Genomic DNA, 20,129 nt, shown 5'->3' with positions numbered 1-20,129 from the left:
ACTGTTCTTTACAGGAAGGATGGGAAGGAAAGTGGGATAATGGAGCACTGGAGGACTGAGGGTTGAGGTATCCAGCTTGAATTGCATCTTTCCCCTATAGCTTATGATTCTAGGAAGGAATGGAATCTTGATGCCTAATTCAGAGTTGTTCAGTCTAAGACCTTCACCAGAAGAGATACACATGAACTTTACACAAGAGTAAATTATTCATATATGACAGCTTTCTCCAATGCGGTGCCCTCCAGATATTTTGGATTACAACCTCCAGGATTCCTGACCATTGGCTATGCTGGCTGGGGCTGGTGGGAGCTGAAGTCCTAAACATCTGAAAGGCAACTTGTTGGGGAAGGCTTAATAGATGATGACCTGGGCATAGGTTCTTCAGCTCCAAAATGGTGAGTCTCTTGGCATTGTGAAAGGGCCTCAGGCATTTGGTCTATATGGCTATGTCCCTCTTGGGGCATTGAGGAGAAAGGCCCAGGGAACGGTTACAGCACCATCAGGCTACACTCCTGCCTGCATCTCCAGGCATTTGCTGGTGCCTAGACCCCAGCTCAGTAGACTGAGCACTGAGTAGTCTTGGTAGACAGAACTGTCTCAAAGCATACGGGCTGCATATGTCCCATGCAAAACACTAGAGTGGCACTAGCTCATTCTCTGGACTTGACTTATGGTCACTTACCCAAAAGGTTGGCCATTACTATCCTAACTTGAGCACAAGAAGCTGATTCATGCATGGTTTTCCACCAAAACTGTAGTTGGAGAATTACACAATAATAGTTTGGTTCTGTCTCTGGCTTCATTTTTTTTTTTTTAAAAATCAGGGATGAAAGATGTGGGTCTAATTCCTGTAAAATGCATTCAAAGGTTGCATCCTTATAATGCATTACATACCCAACTATTGGGCTACAAAGGAGCCAGTCCAAAGTGTTAACTCTATTGGCCAGTGCTCCCAATGGTTTAACAGCTGAGCTGTACTTACAGTAGACATCGACTGTCCTGCTGATGTTGGTACTGCCCAAAGCGTTGGTCACCTCACAGGAGACTGGTTCGAAAAAATAGGTATGGTCAACAATGGTCTCATAAGAGTCACCTGATGCTTCCTTTATAACGTGTCCCTTTTTGGCCCACCTGCAGGGAAACATCAAAGAGGATGAGAGGGCTGTGTTAAAATTGTACTGACACATACAGTAAAGTAGAATCCACTTTTATGCAATAAATACTGTACAAGGCAGGACATTAAAACTGCTGCAACGAAACTCAATGAAGCAGCCAGGGATAAAAGCCTGGTATTAAGGTCTGATGCACATGAATAAGTCACAAGGTTGCATCCATGTAAAATGCCATTGTATGGAGGCTCCTCTAGCAATATTCTCCAAACAGTGTTTATTTTTGGTGGCTTGCAGATATATGGAGAAAACTGCTGGGTCAGCCAGTTAGTCAATCATTGGTTTGTTTCAAACCATAGGTCAGTATAAAACTGCTGGATCAGCATGGTGAGTTACTGCACACAAATTACTTGCCATTTATTTTATTGAGTACGTGCATATCGCACCTTCCTCCCATCATGCAACTCAGGATGTCATATGCAGGCCTGTGGGCTTCACCCAGATCTGGTTAGGTTAGCAAGGTGGATATCTCGCTTGCCCTCTGACTATGACCTTGCCATGTGAAGCAGTCTTCGTTGCAGTGACATTTTGGATGGCTTTCGTGGAGCATCTTGTACTTATGCATTGGCATAATCCATCTGCAGTCTGCTTCCTACTCCTCACTATGACTAAATAACAGTGAATGAATGTGGTGCAGTGGATAGAGTGTGTGGCATAGAGCAGGGAGGCCTGGGTTGAAATCCTCACTCTCAGACCATCATAAAACTCACCGGGTGACCTTGAGACAGTCAGTATTTCACAGCTTAGCTTGCATCACTGTGTCATTCTGAGAAGAATTTGGTATAACCCCATGTGAACATGGAAATTGCCCATCACGCAGAAAACAGCAAACAACCAAACTATAAATGAAATGATTGCAGCTGGGAAATGTGGAAATAAGATGCCTCCTTCACCTTCACAATTTAACATAATGTTAAATTGTGAAGGTGAAGGAGGGGTAGAAGAAGAAGAAGTAGAAGAAGAAGAAGAAGTTGAAGTTTGTATTGACTTATGGTTGAAGATAATAATGAAAGAGACTTCTTCAAAAAGTATGAAGATATATTTTATTATGTGCCAAGGATACTATGGTACCCTGGACGTACACACACTTGTAAAGCACCTTCAGTTCTACCACACATGGTCAACACCTCTGAGATCCTTCCTTTGGGGACATTTTGCCATTTTGCTCAGCTACAGATGGCTGAATCTGCAGACAGTGTGGAATTGGAATGTGTCAGCAGTAGAAGATGTTGCTAAACTATCTCCTGGGGTTGAGACCATCTGCAACACTGATTCCAACTAAGCCATCCTAGGAAGTTCATCCATCTCTGCTAACTGAACAAGGCCTTCTTTAATTGACTCATTCTTAATCGAGTTATATAACCTGTTGTTCCTGGCAATGTAGCAGGCAGCCACCAACTGTTAGTTGTTATCTTCTAAGTATGTGTGTGTGTGTCGGTATGTAGGCTTTTGACATTTAAAAACACAATTCCCAAAATAAACTCGGAGAGGCTGTAGCTCAGTGGTAGCACACATGATTTACATGCTGAAGGTGTCAGGTTCAATCCCCAGCATTGCGTATTCTGAAGATATCAGGTAATAATAACTCTGGGAAAGAGCCCTGCTTGAGACCTTTTCTTTTTCTGGAACAACAGTTTTTTCCAGACTTCTGTTACGGTTATTAAAATGACATCTTTGTATGAAAATGTGACAAACCAAAATGGCCAATGCAATGCCCACCATAAATTAACAGCTAAGCAAACCTGCTTCACCTTCTGGTAGAAATGTGTGTTTCAGTTCTGTGAAAATTTCCTTTATTAAAGCACATGGGTACATCTGTTTGCATATCACGAATGTAGTGTGTATGAGAAAGGAAGCATTATACATTGTGACTGGACAGCAGCCTTCTCTCAGAATACATTTTGGAAATGTTATGGAGACATTGAAACAGGAAGCACGTTGACACTGGCAAAACCAGATTGATCCTGCACATTGTTTCATGCAACATTACCCTCTTGTTAAAGCAGCTTCTTCAAATACCCTATGTCAGACTTCCCCTCCAGATGTTTTAGACCATCACTCCCATGATCCCTGACCATTGACCATGCTGTCTGAGGCTGACGGGAGTTGTGTTCCAAAACATCTGGAGGGCCCCAAGTTGGCGAAGGCCACCTTATGCAAAGGAAATTTCGGTCCTTCTACAAAAACTGCTCAGGCTTGACCTCGAGGTCTTCATAGACAGGCCAAATCAAGAACAACTCATGGGCTGTCCTGGGGGAAGGTGGACAGAGAAATGTTGAGCCAGGCTGGGCCTTAGCAATTTGATTACTGTGCCTCTACATCTACAGCTTCAATTGGATTACCACAAAGGGATTCCGGCGAGTTGCGTTGAAAGGAGGTGAGCTTTTGTGGGTGCTGTAACTGAAAGGAGAAGGTGTGAGAGCCAGCGTGGTCTAGTAGTTGCAGAGTTGGACTGGGAATGGGGAGACCCGGATTCTAGTCCCCACTCGGCCATGCAGTGCACTAGATGACTTTGGGACAGTCACTGACTCTCAGCCTAGCCTACCTCACAGGGTTGTTGTGAGGATAAAACAGAGAAGAGGAGGATCATTGTATACCACCTTGAGCTTTTTGGAGGAAAGGTGGGATATAAATGTAACAAAGAAGTAAATAATAAATAAGGAAGTAGGCTTTATTCAGAGAACCAGACCACTAGCAGTCAGAGTGGCTGGACACAGCGAAGGTGTTATATTTATATGTTTAGTTTGGAAAAAAGGAGGGTAAGGGGAGGCATGACAGAGGTGTACAAAATGATGCATGGCGTGGAGAATGTGGATAGGCAGACATTTTTCTCCCTCTCTCATAATACTGGAACCCGGGGTCCTCCCATGAAGCTGATTGGTGGGAGATTAAGGACAGATAAAAGGAAGGACGTTTTCACACAGTGCGTCGTTAAACTATGGAATTCGCTACCACAAGATGTAGTGATGGACACCAATTTGGATGGATTTAAAAGGGGTTAGAGAAATTTCTGGAGAAGACTATCAATGGCTACTAGTCCTGATGGCTATGTGCTGCCTCCAGTATCAGAGGGAGTATGCTCATGTATCCCAGTTGCTGGGGAACGTGGGTGGGAGGATGCTGTTGCACTTATGTCCTGCTTGTTGGTTCCTGGTCAACAGGTGGTTGGCCACTGTGTGAACAGAATGATGGACCACATGTACTCTTGGTCTGATCTAGCATGACTCTATGTAGGCACTCCCATGGCGTTAGTGGAGTCTCTTTTCCTATTAGGGATGCTGGGGCTTGTGGTCTCAGTCCCTAATAGGAAAGGATGCTCTTGGAAGCACTTACCACAACCACCATCACCTTCTTCTACGATATGTACTGGGACAGGGGGAGGAAGCTGAGGTAGACTCCTGGTCTGGAGTGGGCACAACCCTGCTCATTTTAATCCCCCTTTCAAGCATTCACAAGTGCCTCCCCCAGTGCTCAGTATACCCCTACAAAAGGGTCCAGAAGCGCCTGGTTGGGGCCGTGGCTAACACCAACACACACAGGTCTTTACAGTCACCACCAAGCAAGGAACAAACAGAAGTGATGCTGTCATTCACAACATTTAACGGCAAGGCTGAGCTTCCGGGCTTGTAAAAACTAGAAGACCCCCAGGCCAGGCCCAAAGTGCCTGAAAGAATCCAGTCCAAGGCACGCCAGTTCATGTACTCAGATTGTCAACATCAAAACACAATTCAATTCCCCTGGCTTCTCCCCTCCCTCCCTCCCTCCCTCCCTCTTTCCTTCCCTCCCTATTTTAATCAAAGGGAACTTTATCCCTTTAAGGCAGTTGAAATAACATTATACTGGGAAGCCAAGCTGGCATTTGAAACATTGCAATGTGAAAATCATCTTTGAGGACAAGCTGTCAACTCAGCACTTGAATTAAATGGCTGTTTACCAAACAATAAGCAAATGTGACCTAATGGGGCACCATCTGGCATCTTGCCACACCAGGGATGTTGGGGCTGGTGGGAGGGAGGAACTGACACAGTGTGAGAGACTAGATGAAGGGAGAAAGAAAACACAGTGACAGCATCGGAACCCCAGTCAAAATCCAAGTCCATAAGTATCCTCTGTTGAGGTTAAGGATGGGTGAATCAGTCTATTTCTGGTCTACATCAGTTTCACATGTATTTAACCATTCTGTACAATTTTGGCATCCATCTCCATTTTTTTGGGTGGTGGTGGTGGTTAAACTGCTCAGTCATTCACATGTTTTGCTATGCAATTTCCCCAACGTTTGCATTTTGTTTGCAATTTTCCCCAATATATACACTTTTGAATGCAACTTCCCCTAATATGCTCACTTTTATATGCCATTTTTGAGCTGAGAACTGCATTTGGAGAAGTGTGCAATCAGAAGGATAACTCTGTTCTGATCTGCATGTTAATCGGGAAGTGGGAATTAGGTTGGCTCATGTAAAAATGCAGATAGAATCAAATCCTCCCATGTCTCTAGTCAAGTTTCAACTCCCTCTCTTCTCTGGGTGGCCTTTGTCTTATTGAATCCTACCCAAAAAGGAAGGAGGGGACATGGTTTTAATTATGCCATTTCCCTGGTACCCAAACGAACATGCATTAGGGGATCCCTCTTGTTTCTCTTTTGGGCAGCATTGAGGGTGAGGTTCTCAGCCCTGGGAAAATAGTGGTACATTCATAGAAGGGAAAGCAGCAGCATCTTCATCACCATCACCATCACAAAAACAAATAGCAGGTAGAGTATCCCTGCTGTCTGGTGGTCATAATCAGAAATGCAAATATCCAACACAGCATAGGATAGCACACAACAAATGGTTTCTTCCTATCACATGAATAAGTTACCAGATGGGGGAAGACATCTCCTTCCCTGATTTGTTCAACCCTAGGACCTCCTCAGCATTGCTCTTGCTTTGAATAATGCAGCTCGGCCACCAGCCTGACTTACTGTAGCCAAACGCAATTAAGTCTGAGCGTAGTGCCATGCTTCATGCGTTACACTGCTGTTGTCTGCAGCAAACACAGGAAGTATGAATGACAGACATGTGGCTTTAAAACAGCGGTATTTATGCCCCGAAGCGGTCCAGCAGAGGCTCCCAGGCATGTGGACACAGGTGGTTCAGTACAAACATTGGCCATGCATATGCTGAATGGCTGCTGCAGGAAACACAGGTGCAAGACTGATAGCCTAGTAACAGAACGTATGCTTTGTATGCACCCCTGGTCCGATCCCAGGCATCTCCAATTTGAAGGACCAGATAGCAGGGGATGGGAAAGACCCCTCTCTGCTTGAGATCCTGGAGACACGCTGCCATCTAGAGTAGACAATGCTATGCCCAATGGACAAATAGTCTGACCTGGGGTAAGGCAGCTTCCTGTGTTCCACATGATTCACAAATAAAGGGACAGAGGCATATTATGTTTATTTATGTCAAAAGGGGGACTCAACAAACAAACGTGCACACCAGGGCTCAATTAGCCATGTAAGCTAGTCTACTATCGGCCCGGTGTAGGCAACCTAGTGCCTTCCAGATGTTTTTGACTACAGATCCCATTAGCCCAAGCTAGTATGGGCAATTGTCAAAGATGATGGGAATTGTGGTTCAAAACATCTGGAGAGCACTAGGTTGGCTTCCCCTGCTATGGACTCTATAAAAAAAAGGTAAGGTAAAGGTGTCCCCAACCAGTCGTGTCCGACTCTAGGGTGCGGTGCTCATCCCCGTTTCTAAGCCAAAGAGCCAGCGCTGTCCGAAGACGCTTCCATGGTCATGTGGCCGGCATGACTGAACACCGAGGTGCACGGAACGCTGTTACCTTTCCCGCCGAGGTGGTACCTATTTATCTACTTGCAATTTCTTGCTTTCGAACTGCCAGGTTGGCAGGAGCTGGGACTGAAGACGGGAGCTCACTCCGTCACGCAGCACTCGGGTCTCGAACTGCTGTCCTGCTGACCTTCCAGTCTGCAGTTCAGCATCTTAACCACTAAGCCACCGTGGTCCAACCTGGTACTTTCTAGATGTGTTGGGACTTCCATAATTCCCAGCCAAAATGACCAAAGGAGATGGTCCAATGGAGATCCCAACACATCTGGAGAAGGCTGCTTTATAGTGCACAGAGCTGAATACAGCTTAGTTTTTTTGGCACTTGGTTGTCACTACAATCCACTCTGTGCCCGATGATGCAATCTCTGTTCTGACCATTCACACAGTTTTGCTCATGATATGCACGATTCATGTGATCTGTTCATCTCTTTCATTGAGGCGGAAGCATCACATACAGTTCTGGTCACACAGTCCATCCTATGCATTGTGGTGGGCGCATGTGTGGGTCATGCCAACCATGCATGCACTACCCCTGTTTGCAAAGTATATGGAGATGCACGTTTATCTATTCTCTGGATATTTCCCAACTCCCTTAAAAAAATACCTACAGACAAGGACAGGCTTATTTTTATTGATGACATGTTAGCCACTCCGGGAGCCTTTTTGGCTGAAGGTCAGGGTAAAAAAATGCAATCAATCAATAAACAATGCATGTCAGGTTTCCTCCCCAGGATTCCCATCCCCATGTTGGAAACCCAATGTCAATAGAAGTGGTTCCCTTGAGGCTGACATTGGTCACGTGTTGCCCAGGAGGCATGACCAGCATGCATATTAGTGGTGAGGAGGCAGTGCTAGGTCTGATTGACCGAATAGGGCTAGGGAAGCAGAGAGTTAGCTGAAGGCCTGAAGCATCATGGGAAGAAAGGTGCCTCTCTCTAGAGATTTTCCAGGAGGAGGTAGTGGATACCTGCTACCTGGTAGGTATCCACATGCTGCCTGCCTCTGCTTATATATTTATAAAGAAATCGAATATTGCACACAAACCAAACCACTGCAGTAAGTCCCCCTTTCTGCTCTAAAAGAAGCCAAACCTAGGTAGTGCTGCCCTGGTGCTTCTCACCAACTCAAGGAAATGGAGAGCGCAGGACATCCTTGTACGCATGTGAGAAATCTTTCAAATCTGGCGACTCTGATGCTTCCAGGGCCTGTAGCCTTTTTCTGCATGGGGACAGAAACTGTGTAGGATGGCTTTGTGGAGGGTGAGAGTACAGTGCTAGCTGCAGGGCCTGTAAGCATGTCACCTGCAACGGGCCCCCTTCCCTCACTGAGTCTACGTTCTTCTCACCACCATTGTCACCAGCTCCTCCTCCTCCTCCCCTTTCTCATCATTGCTACCAGTTGTTTGCTTGACATGCAGAGAGCCAGTGAGCAAGCTGGCAATGGCATCTACTGCTCCTGCTTCTCACCACCTCCATTGTCTGGACCAGAGCAAAGGGCAGGTGAGCAAGCAGGTTGCAATGGAGAAGAGGAGGAGCACCTCCAAGGGGCTCTTGTTAGTGAGCCCCTGAAAAGGTGTGGGCCACTGGCAGGTGCCTGACCATGCCTACCCTTGACACCAGCCCTGGGAGAGGGATTGTGTCCTGCTGCTCCTATTCCTGACCTGCATGCATTCATGAGTTCTGTGAGCACAGATCCCACCCATGTTCAACCTGTCTGTGCGCGTATGTTCTCTTACCACCCTTTGCAGTGTCACATGGAGGAGGAATAAGGTGTATGCATGTCGGTCCTGCTCTGTGCACACACAGCCCAAGAACGTGTACAGGTCAGGAGCAGGAGCAGCAGGCATGGTTCTGCTCCCCCTCTACAACTTCAGCCCAGTTTTCTGACCATGTGAAAAGGGCTTGTGGAAGACTGGGACCGATAGTGGGGAGGAGAAGTTAGACATACAGAGACAACATATATGAGCCTGATCTCGCCTGATCTCGGAAGCTAAGCAGGGCCAGCCCTGGTTAGTACTTGGATGGGAGACCGCCTGGGAATCAGGCTTCCTGCACTGAGCAGGGGGTTGGGCTCGATGGTCTTGTAGGCCCCTTCCAACCCTATGCTTCTATGAACATGCAAGATGTACTTCAGGAATTCTGCAGAGTGTTTGCTTAAAAAGTCCTGATCTGAAGGGGAGGGGGTTAACAGCGGGGCTTCACACTCCAACTGATGACACACACTTTTCAAAAGAGATATATTAACAGTACAGATGTGAGCTCAATTTGTATGCATTTATCTCCTTTCTTCACTCATTTATCTTCACGCCTCCAACAGATGCTGACTAGCCATTTCAGCTTTTCCCCCCTACTGGGTGATTGGGGTGTGTATGGAAGTAAATCAACTCTCCCCCCCACACACATCATCCCCTGCTTCTTCCTTTAATAATTAATCCAGTGACTTTGCTTTTATTTTCAGCTTTGCATTCAGCATGCTTATGAGAGGGGCGTGCTTTGTGCTCAGAAGGCCGATGTGCCCGTCTTTGCCAGAAGAAATCGGAGAAAGAGCATATGCTATTTGTAATGATAGCATTACACCAGGGGTGCAGAACCTCAGGCCAATGGGACAAATGCAGCCCTCGGGCTTCCCCAGAGGACCATGCCTCCTTCTCCTGGCCCCATGCCCTTTCCAGCCAACCACCAATCGTTGGGTGGTTTCCTGGATTTTCTGCAGTTTTCTTCCCATTGTAAAAGGTTGAAATGCCTCTCCTATGGCTTAGTTACTGGCATTTTTTTAAATGGCCATACTTCTTTTGCCTTTGGCCCTGACCACCACTGGAATGTGGCTCCTGAGAGCTTCTCTGAAATTGAATTCAGCCCTTGTGCTGAAAGAGGTTCAACACCCTTGTATGACACATTCCCCCACTTCCTCATGCAGTGAGGAGATCTAGGGATGGAGCTAGGCAGGGTTTGATTTTCTTTTGGAAGGGAGATCTCTGGAGACTTATAGATCTTCGGTAACATTTCCTTTATTTACAGATATACAAGTAGAGCATAGGTGGAGATCAACAGCAAAAGACTTCTAGCCGGGCAGCAAACTACTACCCACAGCAGATATCCGAAGCACGACCACAAGATGATTTTCACCCTTCACCTAAAACTCTAAGCCTTTCTGTTTCTCTCTCTCTTTCCCCTGCCCTCTCCTCCTAAAGCTAAACTTATTTCACAGAGACCTCAGATCAACCTCCACTCCTTAACTGGTGTGTGTGTGTGTGTGTGTGTGTGTGAGAGAGAGAGAGAGAGAGAAGGGAGATGAGGTGTGTCAACTTCCTATAGCCTCTCCCATCAACCACTCATCCTGAGCAATTAGCCAGAAATCTCCCAATCAGTTAGCATCCTATCACCCCAAGAGAATTTTCTGAAAATCCTGGGTAATCTGCATAACAAATGTAAGGCCTGGCCTGCATTCATAACAATAATATGACCACTTGTATGACCACCATATGACCGTGGCCACTTACTTGTGGGGTGCCACAGGGTTCCATCCTCTCCCCAATGCTATTTAACATCTATGTGAAGCCGCTGGGGGCTATCATCAGGAGGTTTGGGGTGCAGTGTCATCAATATGCGGATGACACGCAGCTCTACCTCTCGTTTAAATCTTCACCAAGGTTGGCCGTAAAATCCCTGTCCAAATGTCTGGAGATGGTGAGTGGCTGGATGGGGAGGAATAGGCTGAAGCTGAACCCTGACAAGACTGAGGTACTTTTGGTGGGAGACAAGAGGAGGCTGGGGGATGTTGACCTGGTGTTGAATGGGGTATGGCTACCCTTGAAAGACCAGGTCCGCAGCCTGGGGGTCATTTTGGACTCCCAGCTGTCCATGGAGGCTCAGGTGTCAGCTGTGAGCCGGACAGCGCTGTATCAACTCCATCTGATACGGCGGCTGAGCCCCTTCCTTCCCGACCATCTGCTCCCATCGGTAGTACATGCCCTGGTCTCCTCTCGTTTAGACTACTGTAATGCGCTCTACGTCGGGTTACCCTTGAAGACGGTTCGGAAACTGCAGCTGGTACAGAACGCGGTGGCTCGCCTGATTAAAGGCAGCCGCCGGCGAGATCACATCACTCCAGTGCTGAAGGAGTTGCACTGGTTACCAGTTGTTTTCCGGGCCAAATTCAAGGTGTTGGTTTTGACTTTAAAACCCCATATGGTTCCGGCCCAGCCTATCTTAAGGAGCGCCTCCAGCAGCACCAGACAGGCTGCTTAACAAGATCAGCCTCGGATGGCCTTCTCTCTATCCCATCAGCCAGGACAGCTAGACTGGTGGGGACGAGGGAGAGGGCCTTTTCTGTGGTGGCCCCCACTCTGTGGAACTCCCTCCCTAGGGAACTCCGTCATGCCCCCTCTTTAATGAGCTTCTGTCGTGCATTAAAAATGCTGTTGTTCAGGCAGGCATTTGGGGTGGGTTAGGGTATTTTAGAAAATGTTTTTATTGTAGAATTTTATTGTTTTAAACTGTTTTTATTGTATGTTGTACATCGCCCAGAGTGGCTGGGTGACCAGCCAGATGGGTGATTAATAAATTTAATAATAATAAAAAAAAATAATAATACTTAGACATCTGGAATGCCCCCCTGCTCCCTTTATGGACTTAAAGTGCTTTGTATGTTTTGCTTCTCTCTTCCTTCCAACAATTCTGCAAGGTAGACCAGTATTGTCATCTCTGAATGACAAAAGGCAGACTGAGGCTGAAGATGGACAATGAAGTCATATGAGTGAGGCATTGCCGCACTGTTGTCCTTGGCATGCGTATGCACATGTTTCTTTTGTCCCATCGTTGATTCTGATCAAACATCCTTCCTCTGTGGATATCATTATGGAAAGTACCTCTAGCAACTCTTTAAGTGTCTCCATTAAATCAGTGCTGGCTCTGGGTTATTTCTTAAGGCACCCTCAATGGGCCTGCTCCTTCCTGAGCCTACCTTCTCATCAAGGACACCCCTATCATTAGGCAGAGTGAGATGGTCTCCTCAAGCAGCAGATGCTAGGAGATAGCAGCAAGGTTTTGTAGGAGAGAGCTGTATGCCATAGAACCTTCCTTGTGCTCCCTAAGCTAGCCTGTTGCCCTCAGGTGCTGTCTCATCAGCAGTGTGGAGGAAAGATTCAACCGGCAGTCCAGTTGGCTTGTATACGTAGAGGTGGAATGGGAATCATCTTGTTCTTTTCCTCAGGGAACAAAATGTCTTGGATCAGCCTTGCTTCTCACTGCCGTTGTCACCAGATGCTCTTTCTCCTCATCCTCTTTCTCATCATTGCTACCACTTGCTTTCTGGACAGGCAGAGAGCCAGTGAGCAAACAGGCAGTCACATCCTCCTTGTCACTACAACCTCCGTTGCTTGGGCCAGAGCAAGAGGCAGGCGAACAAGCAGATTGCAATGGTGAAGACGAGCAAGATCAGGGGTGTCTTGTTAGTTGGCCCCTGCTGTGGTGTGGGCTCTCAGTGGGTGCCCAACCATGCCTACCATTGAACCATTGAATCATTCTTCCAGGTTCCTTTTTTTATTCCTCTCTCACTGCGATGTTCAGTTGTTTGCCATAGACCTTGTCCATAGCCATTTTATGTGGGCATAGAGTACTGGAGCGAAAAACAGGACGTTGGAAATGCAGGTAACAAGAGGGCTATGCAGAGTCCCACCCCCCCAACTCCCACACATTTGCAAAATGCATGGTGGGGGATGGATCCTGCCTACTGGCCAGGATAATGCACCTGCAGGCGACTCTTATCTGTGGCTAATACATTCACCATTAATCGGAAAGGGCGGTACATGGGCCCTTTCTCATTAATGCTGCATGCACAGCCACCTGAGGAGTGTGGCCAGAAGGCATGACCTACTGTAGCTCCCTTCCCTCATGCATTGGGTGTGTGTGTGTGTGAGAGTGTGTGTGTGTAAAGGAGGGGGAATTGTGTGTACAGCTCTCCGGCTTACATTCCCTCAAAGGATCGTGAGAGAAGCAGAGGACAATACCCAAATATTTTGGTAGTGATGAGGAGGGGACCTTCCCAAATCTCCTGTAGAATAATGGAATGGATTGGGCCATGATCAAGCCTCTAAGCCAGCTTTCCTCAACCTGGTGCCCTCCAGAAATTTTGAACATCAACTCCCATCAGCACCAGCCAACATGTCCCATGCTCAGGAACACTGGGAGTCAGTGCCAGGTTTTGGAGGACCCCTTGTCAGTGGGCCCCTGCTGGAGTGTGGGCCCTTGGCAGGTACCCAGTCATACCTACCCTTGATTCTGGCCCTGCTGGGAGTTGTAGCCCAAAACATCCAGAGGACATCAGGTTGGGGAAAACTGCTCTAGAAGACTATGCTGTGTGGCTATAATACTGCTGCCTCCTTCCAGAACTTAGGATCTCAGCCTCTGCAATAGCATTCCTGTGGAAATGGCCCCTTCTCAAAGCCCCCAAGTCATCAAAGGAAAGGGGGACAGCAGGGAAGGTTTCATTCCTAGGGTGGCCACACATCATCTTTTACATAAGACAGTCGTCTGTTTGAAGAATGCCGGAAGACTGTTCACTATTTTGTCCTCTGTTTGAAGGCTGTCCAGTCCAGGTCTGGTACAGAGATCAAGCACCAAGACCTGGTCCTTGCAGTTGCCCATCAAGAGCACTTGGACAGCAGACTGAGCAAGGTACACATGTCACACAATGGTGAAACGTACTATATTTTTTATTTAAATTAGAAGAATTATTTCTAAATGTGCATCTAAACATATACATTAGTATTTGCATTTTTTTAATGCAAAATGGTATCTTCTTTTCTCCTCCTTTTTGGCGAAGCATTTCCACTTCTTTGGCAACTTGTAGGTGGTGACCCTATTTCATTTCCCGTGATGAAAGCCATGGAATGACTGAGGCTTGGTTGCTGATGTGCATGCTGGCATGTTGCAGAGCATTCAGGGATGCTGGACTAGATGGACCCTTGGCCTGATCCGGCATGGCTCTTCTTATTTTCTTATGATGCTTGGGGACATGGTGATTGCAATGTGTTGGTCATGAGTTAGGGCTTGAGCATCAGTAGGGATCAATAGGGATCCTTCTTGGATTGGACCAGACACTATATTTCTTTATTTCTTCATTACATGTCATTTGCCGCCCAGTAGGCAAAGCTCTCTGGGCAGTTCACAACAATTATGGGCTGAGTTCTAACCTAAAATGGATTTAGATGGATACCTAAAGTCTAGTATTCACCCAACACTCCCCTGTTCTATTATCTCTACTTCCTAGTTGAACTTTCCCAGGTTAAAAGAAAACCAAACCTGGAAAACACTTGCTACTGCCCCAACTCTTCTATTTGACTCCTCTTCGGGATTCACAAAATGGTTCACCTGCTGCTCTTCACCTTCCCTTAAACCCGCATATGGGAACAGTAAATGAGAAGCTTGAATCCATGAAATGAAAAGCCAAAGTTAATTAGTTCCTATCAGTGTGATTACAGAAAGCTTCAGGGACTGAGCACCTAATTGTGCAGAAAGTCGTCTTTTTGGGTGATTAAGTTAAAGGCGCGTCTTTTATGGGGCACAAGTAACCAGCCTCCCTGTGTCCCTTCTCTTCCTGGGTGTGGAAAGCATTGCATGTTGCTATTAGGCCTGCTTCCAGGCTGTGTTGGAATGACTCTGTGATCCTTACAGCAAGCTTGTGATCTGGTTGTAAAACATGGGTGGAGAACCTTTTACTTCAGGGGGAAAGTGGTTGGGGGCTGCATACTGGCAGTGAGTGGTGCTGGCTGTAGGTGTGTCCAAAGCCAGATAAATGGGTGGGATCAAAGTCAAAAATGACCAGGGAATGCCCTTCTCCTTTCTTCCTTTCACACACACACATTCACATCCATTGATCCATTTGTATTCTCCATTCATGTATATCAGGGCTGGAGGGCCGGATTACCTTCTGGCTGAATCCCCCAGGGACTGGATGGCATCAGGAGGCCTTCCCTCCTGAAACTGCTCCCTCTCCCTAAGCCCCACCCCATAACATCGTAGGGAGAATGCAAGGAGTTTCTCCGTGCTGAGGGAGAGGGAGGAGCAATCACTCCATGCCTCTCTGCACAAAGAATTCCTCTCCCAATGCTAGAGAAAGGGTGCTGTTTTCTAGTGCTGAGACAGACAGTGGGCTTGGGAGGGAACCTCTGAAGGTTGGATTAGGCCCACAAGCCAGAGGTTCCCCATGCCCAACATAAAGCCATCCACAGCCAACTTTCTCTCGCTCCCTCTTTCTTTCTCTCTCACACACAAATCCATCCATCCACACCCACCCATTAACACACTCAGCAACCCTCTCTTTCCTGCTGCTCAGCTGTTTCTCACTGGGAGGTGAGGCAAGTGTTTGGAAAGGGTGGTGGTGTCAGGCTCACATGCACCTAGGGTGGCCAGGTGTCCTCTTTAACAGAGGACATTCCTTTATTTGAATGGTTGCCAGAGGACCATCTTTAATCTGAAGGCTCCCTCTGTTTGAAAGGCTGCCCTATCCAGTTCCAGCTTAAACATAATGAACCATGAAAACAATTGCCCATCAACAAGTTAGCACCTGGATGGTAGGCTGAACAGGCAGACACACATGTCAGCTGGTCATAGTCTTCCATACTATGATGAGATGTGCTGTATTTCTATTTAAATGATAATCATGATTTCTAAATGTGCATACATACATACATAAATGTGCATACATATAAATCAGCATATGCAAATTTTATGTAAATTGGCACCCTCTTTTGTCCTCTGTTTTGGTGATTTATAAGTGGCCACCCTACACACACTGGCCTTGCTCCCTGGCCTTGGTCTCTGGCCTATGGGTGTTTAGTGGACATTATGATCAGATCCCAGTTGTGTATAATGGATCAAGAAGCCTGCCTCCAAATAGCCTCAATCGTCCCTTGTAGAAACTGATTCAGGTCAGGTCAGGAGAGATAACCTTTGTAGTTAAGGAGCCTAAGGGGAGTGGTGAGTCAATGCAGAACAGCCAATACAGATATCCTAACATGTTTTGTTATTTAACTGTATTACATATGGTGGAAGCCGGTGGCTCTGGGTTTGGTGGGGCTGTAAATCCATTCTGGGTTTTAGTCAGAACAAGCCAGAACCCTAAGGGAACTATCTAAGGTGCTGAATCCTATCCCCAAAATGAGTTCAGTACCTTGGATAGCTCCTTTAGAGTTCTGGCTGGTTCGGACTGAAACCCAGAATGGAATAACAGCCCACTGTTATCCGAGCCATCAGCCTCCACTGATTACATATTTATTAATAACATTAAGTGATTTTGGCTAGTGCCACTGGGTGAGAATTTTTCTTTTGATAGGAACTTAATGAAATTTGCAGATTTCGTCATACAAGGGACAGAAAGAACGCGAGTGTTTTTTTTTTAATTGAATGTTAGAGAAACCAAAACTGACAGATGCATCTGTCCGTTCTCCCATCCTGCTTCCAAACCTCTTTTGAATCCATGCACTGAAGAAGGGAGAGTGTCATCTATTTCTTTCCTTCATGCACGAGGGCAATTTGAATAAAAGCTATGGATAGCTTTGTACCTGAATACAGCGATATTGATATGAAGGCATATCAGAGAATATACAGCAACATCTCTCTCTCTCTCTCTCTCTCTCTCTCTCTCTCTCTCCCCCCTCCCCCTCTCCTGCTTTCCCCCTCTCTTTCTCTCTTTTTTTCGCCTCTGCCTCCCCAGCTCAAAAAGGAAGACTCTGGAGAGGAAGCAAAGCCCTAAGAAGACAGCTGCTGTGGGAGTTGCCAGCAGATGTTCTCCTTTATGGACAATGATGAACCAGTAATTAGAGCAAGGAAGAGTTTGCATCCGACAGCCAAGAAGTTAGTTATACTGACAGCTCTGCAAGGGGTAATTCAAGGAATGTGCAACTGCTGCAAGGGATATAGTCATTTCTGTTAACAGCATTTGCACAGACCACCTGGAAAAACTTAAGAGTTCCTTGTCTGTTAGTCAAACTGCAACTCAAGAACAGCACATATCTTGTAAGCATGTGGGTCCTTGCGAAGTTCAAGAATATGTTACAAAATAAGGGTGATCCTGAAATTCATTCGAATCCCTCCCCAGATTTTGAGGTTCTGCAGAGAATATGGTCTTGTTTCCAAAGTGGAACTGATGCATCAGGCTTATTTTTATTAATTCATTCATTCATTCATTCATTCCATTCCATTCCATTCCATTTCATTTCATTTCATTTCTATACCGCCCAATAGCTGAAGCTCTCTGGGAGGTTCACAAAAATTAAAACCAAGGAGCACACAATAAAACAATATAAAATATATAAAACATTAAAACCACAGTATAATAATCCAACCAGACTAAAACCAGAATAAAACCCAGCAGCAGCGCAGTAATTTAAAATACAGATTTAAAACAGCAAAGCTAAAAGTCTAGAAAGCTGAAATGCTAAAATGCCTGGGAAAATAAAAAGGTCTTCACCTGGCACCGAAAAAAATACAATGTAGGTGCCAGGCGAACCTCACTAGGGAGCTCATTCCACAGCCAGGGTGCCACAGCAGAAAAAGCCCTCCTCCTAGTAGCCACCCGCCTCACTTCCTTCGGCAGGGGCTCACGGAGAAGGGCCCCTGAGGATGACCTTAAGGTCTGGGAGGCACACGTGGGAGGAGGCGATCCTTCAGGTAACCTGCCCCAAGCCGTTAAGGGCTTTGAATGTTAATAGCAGCACTTTGAATCGGGCCCGGAAACGGACTGGCAGCCAGTGCAGCTGGAAAAGTACTGGCGTAATATGAGTAGGATTAGAGTCTCCAGCATAGTACCTGTGGACACCAATGTGCCCACAGACACCCCTCTTGACACCTATCAGGCTCCATGTCCCTCCTGATTTGTATAATATTTCTTAAGGTGAATTTAATTCATTATTTTTTAAACTGGGAAGCTGGCACGCTGCAAAGAGAAGTGCTGCCCTCCAGTGCCATCTTTATCTGCGTTCAAAAGAATGGCTGTGCAGTTTGGAACGGTGACCCCCATCTCTGCCTTGTACTTACATTCTTAGGCAAGTTACTTTTCTTGTAGCCTCACCAGTTTGCTTTCTGGGAAATGAGTGTTTTGTGACTAGCTGTGCCCATCGTAGAAGCCATTTTATGAATGGGCAATCCCTCCCCATGGCCATTTTCTGCAAGTGCCCATGACAAAATTCCAAATATGCCCACCAACTCCCAAAGGATGGGGACCACTTAGGCATCTTCCATTGATTCCTTTTTTAAAAAATCCAAAGCTTGCTTGGAGTACTGTGTAGGGATGTCATGAGAAATCAAATAGGAGTCCTTGAAAAAGCAAACACCCTGTTCGATTCTTTGTGAGCAGGGAGAACAGGGGGTTGGAATGCTAAAGTAGGAAGTCAAGAAATCACCGGGATAACAGGCAAGCATGGCCTTGGTATACAAAATGAAGCAGGACAAAGGCTAATAGAGTTCTGCCAAGAGAACACGCTGATCATAGCAAACACTCTATGTGTTCCAACAGCACAAGAGGCGACTCTACACATGGACATCACAGGATGGTCAATATCGAAATCAGATTGATTATGTCCTTTGCAGCCAAAGATGGAGAAGCTCTATACAGTCAGTAAAAACAAGAACTGGAGCTGACTGTGGCTCAGATCATGAGCTTCTTGTTGCAAAATTTCAGCTTAAATTGAACACTTTGAGCCTTTCGCAAATATCTGAACTGGGTACATGCAAAAGCCAGACACTTTTCAGTCAGAATAAGGGATGCTCATGCATCCTTACTACCGCGTATGTGCAGCCTGCCACAGCTCTCGGTTCCTTCAGTTTATCTGTGCCTTGCCTCTCTCTGCAATACCGATGCATATGTGTACACGGCTACAGCACCATAGAAAAGTAATCTTGATTCCATCGTGCACTTGATGGCATCAAGTGAACGATGGAATCAAGATTGCTTTTGTGTGGCGGTTTACCGATGCAGAGGAAAACATCTGCGCATTCATAATACACAACATTAATCCTGATATAGTCATATGTATGATCAGATCAAGACTTACTCCCCTGTGAGGAACAGTTGCAACATTTGAGGTTTTTGAGTTTAGAAAAAAGGTGAATATGGGATGACATGACTGTTGTTGTTCAGTCGTTAAGTCGTGTCCAACTCTTCGTTACCCCATGGACCATAGCACGCCAGACCTTCCTGTCCTCCGCTCTCTCCTGGAGTGTGCTCAAGTTCATATTCATTGCATCGGTGATGCTGTCTAGCCATCTGCTGTCCCCTTCTCCTTTTGCCTTCAATCTTTCCCAGCATCAGGGTCTTTTCCAGTGACTTTTCTCTTCGCATTAGGTGGTCAAAATATTTGAGCTTCAGCGTCAGTATCTGTCCTTTCAATGAGCAGTCAGGGTTGATTTCCTTTAGGACTGACTGATTTGACCTCCGTGCAGTCCAGGGGACTCGTAAGAGTCTTCTCCAGCACCACAGTTCGAAAGCATCAATTCTTCGGTGCTCAGCCTTCCTTATAGTCCAGCTCTCACAGCCATACGTTACTACTGGGAAAACCATAGCTTTGATTAGACGGACCTTTGTCGGCAAGGTGATGTCTCTGCTTCTTACTATGCTGTCTAGGTGTGCCATAGCTTTCCTCCCAAGGAGCAAGTGTCTTTTAATTTCTTGCAGCCCAAGAAAATAAAATCTGTCACTGCTTCCATTTCTTCCCATTCTATATGCCAGGATGTTGAGTTTCAAACCAGCTTTTGCGCTCTCCACTTTCACCCTCAACAAGAGGCTCTTTAGAACTTCTTCGCTTTCTGCCATTAGGGTGGTATCATCTGCGTATATGAGGTTGTTGATAATTCTCCTGGCAATCTTAATTCCGACCTGTGATTCATCCAACCCAGTGTTTCATGATGTACTCTGCATATAAGTTAAATGAGCACGGCGACAGTATGCAGCCTTGTCGTACTCCTTTCCCAATTTGGAACCAATCGGTTGTTCCATGTCTGGTTCTTACTGTTGCTTCTTGACCCTTGTACAGGTTTCTCAGGAGACAGGTAAGGTGGTCTGGTACTCTCATCTCTTTAAGAATTTGCCACAGTTTGTTGTGATCCACACAATCAAAGGCTTTAGCATA

The 20,129-nt window shown here is 46.2% G+C and overlaps 1 protein-coding gene across 2 annotated transcripts in view; it reads right to left on the bottom strand.

The window, feature by feature from the left end:
- KIRREL3 (kirre like nephrin family adhesion molecule 3) overlaps nt 1-20,129 on the bottom strand; it is a 1,205,284-nt gene that overhangs the window by 100,162 nt on the left and 1,084,993 nt on the right. For both annotated transcript variants that reach the window (XM_084803705.1, XM_084803706.1), the window contains exon 8: nt 983-1,131. In XM_084803705.1, the coding sequence (XP_084659831.1) occupies nt 983-1,131 (149 nt within the window). The remainder of the gene's footprint in view (nt 1-982; nt 1,132-20,129) is intronic.

This window comes from Heloderma suspectum, chromosome 6 (assembly GCF_057233095.1).
Source record: "Heloderma suspectum isolate Gila_16-S chromosome 6, 16-S_ref, whole genome shotgun sequence".
In the NCBI taxonomy this organism is placed as follows: Eukaryota; Metazoa; Chordata; class Lepidosauria; order Squamata; family Helodermatidae; genus Heloderma; species Heloderma suspectum.
Note: the sequence above shows the minus strand (reverse complement) of the source record. Positions and strands in the feature narration are given on the sequence as shown.